This window comes from Branchiostoma lanceolatum, chromosome 16 (genome assembly GCF_035083965.1).
Source record: "Branchiostoma lanceolatum isolate klBraLanc5 chromosome 16, klBraLanc5.hap2, whole genome shotgun sequence".
NCBI lineage: Eukaryota > Metazoa > Chordata > Leptocardii > Amphioxiformes > Branchiostomatidae > Branchiostoma > Branchiostoma lanceolatum.
Window position 1 is genome coordinate 10,390,052 of NC_089737.1, and position 9,179 is coordinate 10,399,230.

At 39.1% G+C, this 9,179-nt stretch overlaps 2 protein-coding genes across 2 annotated transcripts; both read left to right on the forward strand.

The window, feature by feature from the left end:
• The first annotated feature begins 2,751 nt into the window (after positions 1 to 2,751).
• LOC136422220 (sialin-like) lies at positions 2,752 to 5,997 on the forward strand. Its single transcript, XM_066409866.1, has 6 exons — positions 2,752 to 3,039; positions 3,729 to 3,929; positions 4,441 to 4,528; positions 5,003 to 5,089; positions 5,505 to 5,507; positions 5,993 to 5,997. The coding sequence occupies exons 1-6, from the start codon at positions 2,752 to 2,754 to the stop codon at positions 5,995 to 5,997; spliced, it is 672 nt and encodes a 223-aa protein (XP_066265963.1).
• LOC136421713 (sialin-like) lies at positions 5,809 to 9,094 on the forward strand. The gene is made up of 4 exons (XM_066409205.1): positions 5,809 to 6,142; positions 6,481 to 6,610; positions 7,638 to 7,879; positions 8,308 to 9,094. Exons 1-4 carry the CDS (start codon positions 6,086 to 6,088, stop codon positions 8,530 to 8,532), a joined length of 654 nt encoding a protein of 217 aa, XP_066265302.1. The 5' UTR covers positions 5,809 to 6,085; the 3' UTR covers positions 8,533 to 9,094.
• The last annotated feature ends 85 nt before the right edge of the window (positions 9,095 to 9,179 follow it).

The following is a 9,179-nucleotide window of genomic DNA, read 5'->3' on the forward strand; positions in this document are numbered from 1 at the left end:
CAATGTGCATTTCAGTGAGTTTGCTTTCAGACTTTGTCTGACATTCCAACATATTTGTAAGACTTCGAAGTATCTATACCCCAACTAATATTAGCTTTTGCAGTAAAATTGTGGGACACTTTCCACTGTCAAGCTACAATGAACGATTTAATAAAACATAAAGCCCTGTTGATATTCGTAAAAGCTCGATTACTTGCTTGTTAAGATTCCTTGAAGCTTTTTCCACCCATCTTGGGCCAATATGCAACCTTCTAGAGACAAAAATAAACCTTAATTTACAAACTGGAAGATAGTCTGACGTCCTAGCTACAGGCGTAAAGGCTGTGGATGGATTAATCATTCAGAATATGTCCACTCACAGAAGAGTTTGCATCTTTAACTTTTCAAATTTACATTTTCAATATTTACCTCTTTAAAATAAAGATTTATATCATACTAAAAGTTATGATAGAAAAATTTTCCGAAGACTGTATGAAACCCGTAAAGATAATTAAGCTAAGAGTGTGCCTAAGTCATTAGCCGATACCATAGGGGACCGGGGTGTTGTTATCTCCATGAAAAATGGAGATATAGTTTTGGGTGTGTCTGTGTGTGTGTTTGTCTGTTTGTTTGTCTGTTTGTGTTTCCGCACTACTGTAGTCAGCATAACTCAAGAACCTCTTGATGGATTACGATGATATTTGGTATGTGGGCAGGTGTTGTGAAGCCGAAGTTCAAGGTCAATTTTGGGCCCCCTGGTATGTGACCTTGGTACTGCAGCAGAACTTCAATTTTTGTATCTTTTGACCTGGGCGTGCTGTGGTCTTGATTTTTGGGTGGCAGATAGCTTGTGATGTAATAAAGAAGTGGTGTGGGTTTGGGCCCCCTAGCAGCTTCCTCTGGAACTGTAGGAGCGTCTTCTAAGGAGAATAACTGAACAAAGGAACAACGGATTTCCATGATATTTAGTATGCAGGTAGCTTAGATAAAGATATAAACAATGAAGTGCAAATTATGCTAATTGGGACTTAATTTGCATAGCTAATGAGGAAAATCTATATTTGCAGTGTTTTCCATTATCAGACTCAAATACATGCAATGTATGTAGTTTATGAAAAGTGGAACATCAAGAGACAACAATTATGCAAATAAATTCCTAATTTGCATAATTAATGCAAAACACCATAATTCATCTAATTGGAAACTTATAGGACTGTCAATATGATATTTAGTATGCAGGTAGCTTAGACAGAGATATACATAATGTAGTGCAAGTTATGCTAATTGTGACTTAATTTGCATAGCTAACGAGGAAAATCTATATTTGCAGTGTTTTTCATTATCAGACTCAAATACATGTAACATATGTAGTTTATGGAAAGTGGAGCATCAACAGATACCATTTATGCAAATTAATTCATAATTTGCATAATCAATGCAAAAACACCATAATTCATCTAATTGGAAAATTATAGGACTGTCAATATTGCAACATGTGTAAGTTAGATAAAGGTATTTATGACCAAGCATAGATTATGCAAATGTGTAAGTCATTTGCATCCATGGATAGAATTGTTCATGGAGATATGAGGTCGTGGAACTCTTGTTTAGATTGTTGTTTGCAGGACGGTCTACGTTCAGGTGGTGTCACAACCTTGTGCAGCTTGTTTTCGTACAGTTCACAGATAGAAATAGCAGTCCAGAAATATGAAACAAAAATGAAAATATGCTGAAAAGAGGTTGGACATGTCATTGACATTAAGATTTATTCATAAGAATATTTTCAATTTTGGCGCCAAAAACTACATAGAGGGCCTTTAACAGATTACCCCTGCGAGTTTGGTGGGCAAAGGTCAAAGTCGAACTTACACAGCTGTCTCTTACAAATGTGTGAGGGCCGCTTGAAATGGCGTGCTTGCAGAACGTAAGTGTACCGTTTTCCCTAGAACCATGATTTTTGTTGTGATGTAAAATTTTGTGTCCTATGAATTCAAAGATGGTTCAGCTCACAGGAAAATATAACAACCCAAAGGTTCATCCTGGAAAGGGAAAAAGTACATCGTTAAATTACAGTCTTAACATGCGTCTACCTACCCTGAAAGCAAGAGTATTACCATCGCTAGTTACTCGGGTCCCAAGCCCCTTAGCCCCGAAATAAGCTTCAAACTGCAGTGTGTGATATTACGGCCCGGTCATATACGTCCTACGATTGCCGTACGATCTCAAACTGAGGACATTGTGTATGTGTCCTGCAAAAATTCAGCTTTTTTACGGAACACTTCATGATTCTTGTCGGCGGTTCTGTCATAGCCTGCATGAAAATTCTACGACATAAAAATCGTACGGCGACCTACGATGAATGTGAGTCATTATTATGTGACCTCATCGTTAGCCACGCAGTGCCGGGTTACCCTTGCGTCCTTGGTTGCAACCACCTGGGCTCGCCAGATTATGCTGGCGGTATATGTAACGATTCTGGTGGCCGAGGTGATCGGAAAATGCAGCCTACTTACGGGAGTCCGGCGCCGGGTTCGATCCCCGGGAGCCAGGAGACTGTTCTACTAGCCTCTTGTGTTTTAATCTAACTTTGTCTGTGGTATGGAGTAAACGTTCAGTATAATCAGGTGAACCACCCTAACAGTACACAGCGTTAGTGTTTACATGCATTGTGCTGAAAGTAAACATCGCTAGTGTTAACAATAACATCAAAGAGCTCTATAGGGCTGAATGAACTTGAATGAATAATTAACCTTTGCTGTTCTTAACCCTAAGATGACCTGCTGTATCCCAACCCGGTACTGTTTGGCCGTCCTGTTGATGGGAGTCGTCATCCATTTATTCACCCTGCGGTCAAACTTCAGTATCATCGTTGTAGCTATGGCGGAACATTCTCCGAATGACGAAGGCAACAGCTCCAGGGAGAACGAATGTTTTGTAAACAAGACCCAGGATATCAAGTATTCTAAACACGAAAATAACACGGCAGATTTGTTAACCTTCAACCTGTACAACGAGTCGCGGAAACAGAGGCATGCAAACAGTACTGAGCATGACAGTCAGGTAAGAAGTTTGAATGTAAATGTAAATGTAATTTTGTTTATCTTATTTTCTACACAACCAAGGTGTCAAAAATGCACAAATGACACTTCAAGGTATACACCCGGAGAAATACCCATTCGTGTTTATTTTTGTGATGTGAACATGAAATGGTATAATAATTTGTTGATGGCAAGTATGTTATGAGCTTAGGAAGGAATATTACAGGTTACTCTCTTTCTGGAACGTCAGAGGTGTTCTTGTTTGACAACCGAAAAGAACAGGAAAAAGGGGTGTTATGAAATGTGGCTTGTGTGAAGATACAGTCTGCCGTGTTTGACAAGAGGGGCGTCAGTCATACATCTAGCTAATTTGGAGTTAGAATATCACCAACGGTAAAATCAAGATTATCATCAGTATGTTAAGCTAACGATGACTTTTGTAACATATGTCAGATACGTTCTGGCTACCATTGTAGGAGTTTAAAAGATTATAGCTTAATTTTTTATTCATTAAAGCCCCTCCTCTCTCTCTCTTTCTCTCTCTTTCTCTCTCTTTAAGATCACTTGATTGTACAGTAAGTATTATCATCATTATTATAGTCATCATAATATCGTACACCTATTACTTATGACGCTTATCGCAATGAAATGGCACCAATTACAATAGGCATTTTCTTACAGGATCAGTTTTCCTGGGACCCTATAATCCAGGGCCGCATCATCGGCGCCTACTCGTATGGCACTGTTTTCAGCCAGGTTCTGGGAGGATTCCTGGAGGCCAGGTTTGGTGGGAAGAAAGTTCTCGGCTTGAGTATCCTGCTGTCCTCCGTTCTGACTCTGCTGACGCCCGCTGCTGCTTTCGCAGGAGAATGGTGGCTGTTTGTTGTGCGAGTAGTTGTCGGCTTTATCCAGGTAAAAACATAAGAAGGAGAATGTCTTTCGAAGGGGGAGGGGTGTCTTTTGTGTGTACTTTTTTTAAATATTCTATTTCTTTTTATTGCATGGTACCGGGGTCTGTTCATTTTTTTTCTTAGGCCCTTGTTATCTTTTAAACAACCTACTAAGACGACAAGGGCCGACGAAAGACGGTCACGATCGCTTGAAGAGAGAAGCTTCCGTTAAAGGCTCTGTTGCCAGCGTTTCACTTTTTCGCTTATTGCATTTATCTATTGCTACGATTGGTCACTATTACGCATAAGCCCTCAGGGTTCATTTTGAATCTACTAATTAAGACTCGTAGAAACCCTTTTTCTAGAAATAATGTGGGTGAGATTTTAAATGGATAAGACACTGCAGAGTGTGTACGTTTACATTTGTTCGAAAAATTATATATTGGTCAAATTGTTTTGCCCCCTAGTTTTAAGCCGTCGGTCCATGAATATATCCTAATTGATATTCATTTACTTTGTAACATCCTTCTCAGGGCGTGATATACCCATGTGCGTTTGGCATCCTGTCCAAATGGGCCCCGCCTTTAGAGAGAGGTCGTCTTATTACAATCGTCTTTTTAGGTGAGCCACTATACATGATAGGAATGGATACTATTTTACTTGCTTGTATTGTCTTATAACTGAATAGAAAATATGTTTACTCGCCTGCACGCACGAATGTGCGCGTATGTACATTTAAATTTGTGTTCATGTACATGTGAGCATTTTTGCGCCTGTGCGTGAATGCATGCATTTTGTGTGCGTGCGTGCTTGTGTGCGTGCGTGCGTGTGTTGTTGTTGTTGTGTGTGTGTTTGTGTGCGTGCGCGCGCGCGAGCGCGTGTGTGTGTGTGTGTGTATGTGTGTAACTACATGCGTGTGCGTGTTAGGGAGGAGAGGAGTGCAAAAGAGAGAGAAAGCAAGAAATGAGTAGATAGCTAAGCAAACGTTATTTCAATAATAGAAAGATTCCTCCTGTATATACGATATCTACACTATTGAAAAAGGTATGGAAAATACACAAATTAATTGAATATTTTTTTTTTACTTCAACCTAGGTGAAACCTTGGGAGTCTTTGTGGGTTTCTCATTGACTGCATATCTCATTACACAGTTTGGTTGGGCAGTTACTCTGTACATCACAGGTAGGTCAAGATTTTATCATGCTCACTTCGTTCATCTTTAGTATCATTCATCTTTCACGAGTGACATCCAATGAATAGCAATAGAATCGTTTGTCATCATCATCATCATCACTATGTTTGTTTGTTTGAACCTTTGTTTATTCATGATAAGCTTGAATCGGCACACAAGTGGCAAGTATAAAATTTACATAGGCGAGCAATCGTACATTATCTGCATAGAAAAATTAAAGTTTGCCCAAAATATAACCTTCTTGACAATGTAATAAAAGAACAATGCTTGGATGTATATCTGATGATGTACTTGTCGATATAAAAGGAGCATCATCGTGCATAGAATCATCACGTGGAATGCATTAACTTTAATCCATTTCCTTGTTTTCATAAATCTATGAGTTCTTCTGTTTCTACACTATAGGAGGTACTGGTCTGGCGTTTTGCTGTATCTGGTGTCTTCTAGCGTTTGACTCGCCTGCCGTTCATCCAAGAATATCTCAAGACGAAAGAACTTATATTGAGTCCAATTTAGAAAGAACAAAACAGGTACACCTTGTATGATGTAACTTTCAGGTATCAAATGAATTAGTTTGCATTCTTTTCTCAAAGATGTAAGACATAAACTTTTTTCCTGTGTCATGCAGAAGCAATACGTGTGTCTGTGTGTGGGTTTGTGTTGTATGTGTGTGCGTGTGCGTTTCAATAAAGGTGTGGTGCCTTTAAAAACTCACACTTGGCCTCTAGTTCACTTTTCATAGAAGTAATGGGGTCAAACAATAACAAGCTTATAGCCGGGATGCTTGTGCTTGTGCCTTAGTTTGAAACTATAAATGCTTAAAACTGATACTGCGACATAATTTTTGAGTAATGCTCAAACCTGAATTTTTTCTTTTGTCTGTTTCATTTTAGGGTAGGAAGATTCCGTGGTTAAAACTGTTTTCATCGCCACACCTGTGGGTAATCATCTATATCCACTGCACGGACTGCTGGGACTTTTTTGTGATGCTCACCTGCCTGCCTCTATACATGGATACAATACTCAACTTTAACATCGATACGGTGCGTAGTTTAACAGGCTGGTAAAACCCTCAAACCCCTATCCGCAAATTTGCTTTTAACCCTATGTAGACTGGGCTTTTTTAAGATATCTGGGACTCATAACTTCCAAACGGTATGGTGTATCATCACTAAATTTGCAGGGAGTGCTTGTACGTAGATAAGTCATTTTACAGTTCCTAGTGCGCATGCATAGTCGTAGTGCATAGCGATCTAATGTAAAGGTATAAAAGCTGGCTGTAACCCAATATTTCTAATCTCTTACCCCAATAAATCATGAATTTACATACGCACTGTGAAATGGCTTATTAAAAAACTTAATTTATATGTACATCCTACAGAATGGCGCTTTGTCTACTATGCCATACCTGACACTCTTGGCATCAAGGATCCTGTCTAGTCTCATCATTGATCCTGTCATCAAGCGATCGGGTTTCAAGAAGGTCAACATAAGGAAGACATGCACATTAGGTAAGAAATTATACTTAACGATTTTTTCTGGGTTCTTCTTATAAATTAGCTTTTATCATACATTCTGATTTTGACTGCGATGCATGCCGGGAAAGTCATGTTTGTTTGTGTGTGTACCTAAAGTAGCTGGGTTATTGTCATTTACATTTTTCTGTGCTTCAATGTAACATTTGTTTCATAAAAATGAAGTATTTAGGGATATGGGCTTGATGCAAAATCAGTAATACCACCATAAATGTAAACTTGGCAGACTAACATATTTAGAACACTGTCTGAAAAAGCTTCGATAGACCTGCATTGGAAGACGACGACGTCAAAAACTGTTCACTTTAGAATGGACCTCTGCTTTATAGAAAGGGAATAAGCAGCAAGAAAATGTTGAGCATTCTCGCGGAAAAGGGTTACACCGACACAAAAAAATACCGACGGTCTTAACGCCACGGGCGATCTTTTAAAATCGCATCATTTTTGTATCACCATGACTAGAGAAGAAATATAACATGTATAGCATCAGTGACAAAGGTAATCAATACTGTCGGCATGTAACAGAAGGAAATGATGGTTCATTCTCTTGCCATATTTGTGTCAATTAACTCTTACAGACAAATCCATCGGGTTAGGTACACAAGCGTTATGGATTAAGATGACAAGAGTATAATTTGCATAATCAATATTAGGAACTTCTATTATACGTGCTTTCTATATTAGATTATTAGTCATATCTGTAAATGAAGACAAGAAGTATCTTCATAGACGGAATCTAAATGTATAAGGGCAAAGCCACAGAATACATGCAATTGCGATGCATTGTAGACACACCCTTAGATTGAAAAGGCCCCAGGCATGTAGACAAAAAATACACATGCAAGGACTCTCACATTTTTACACAGGACGGCAATGCATCGAGACTGATCATGCGCTCTTGGCACTATGAAAAAGATTGTTGTCATCATGTTTTTTCTCCCTATTTTGTTGTTTCCGAAGAGCTGGTTGGACGTCCATTGCTGAAAAAAATTTTATGTTCCAGCTTTGGTTGGCGTTGCCGCCTGCTTTGTGGCCGTTGGTCACGTGAGGTGTGATTCGACAGCAGCCATCACCATGTTGTGTCTATCCACAATCATGCAAGGTGTGATGATACCGGGGTTCTTTCCGAGCTTCACAGAACTCACACTGGACTTCTCTGGAGTGGCATTCGGCATCAGCAACACGGTAGCAAACTGCGCAGGATTCATTGTGCCTCTGATGGTGGGAATTCTTACAGATGAAAACGTAAGATTGAGAAAAAAATGTTAGATATAAAAATTTTCTTAATATTAGAGGAAACGTTTAAATGATACAGTGTTAATGAGTATAAACAAATCTCATGGACATTTAGAAGTCATTTGCTTTACAATAGCATGGCTTGAATGCCCTAGTGTTGTGCAGTCCAATGTTTCCAATAAATCTTGTTTATATTAGTCTTCAAATGTTGGGCAGGGGCGTTAGAATTTGACATTTGACCGCAGTTCACCGCGACTACACATGCACCTCTTGAAAGGCCTTGTTGTCATGATATATTTCCTACCAACATTGTTGCCTTCCAAACAAAGGGTGAGGGTGTCTATGGCTATAACTTCTAAATCTTACATCATTGTTGCAAAATGAATATTCTTTTTATTAGTCTATAGGAAATAAAATCATGATATTCTTTCCAACAGCAAACAGTAGAAGCCTGGCAGAAGGTCTTCTACATCAGCGCCGCCATTTCTGTTTCCGGATCCGTCATGGCGTTGGCGTTCCTCCGGACTGATCCGGTTTCCTGGGCTCAGGACCCGGATGAAGGAAAACTGTCCCAGACAGCCCGGGACAAGTTGTTAATTGACAAAAATGATGACGAAAAAGAAGGCGCTTGGGCATTGCTTGTTTTCGAGACCACAGTATGAAATAAATAAAAAGATCACATTGATAGATGTTACTTATGTGTTGTCATTGATGCGTTCGCCGACTTATCGGTGTACAATTTGAGCTAAGACTTAAGCGGATATTTCAGGATGTTTAAAATATTTTATCATATTCTAACCATGATTAATTATTTTATGTATTTATTCGGCTTCGCGGATTAAAACAATCTTGAGGAGCCGGCAACAGAAACCTGGTTTAAAACCGGGTCAGTAAAAATATGGGATGATTTTATCTGTCAATCAACTATGTAATAAAATGCAAATGCATTAATATGACGAAGAACGCTTTTAAGTGTAAAATACTGCGTTTTTTAGTCTTTTTCTACAGCTATCAAAAGGCTTTTTAGCGACTTTCCAATATATCAACCAAAATATCGGCCACCGTGACACGGGCGTTAAATCTAACAACATATAAAACATGTTGAACATGTTTTCTCCTTAATGTGTACTCAGTTTCCGTGCTGTACACCTCTGTAAAATACCTTTTTTTAAACAAAATACGCAGCGGGGAATCCACGGCCTCTGACCAGTCACGTGACCAGAGTCCGCCATATTAGAATGTTAACGTACGAGGCCGTGGCGGCCACAGAAGCGTAATCAAGCTTCCTATCTTAATATATGACAATCAT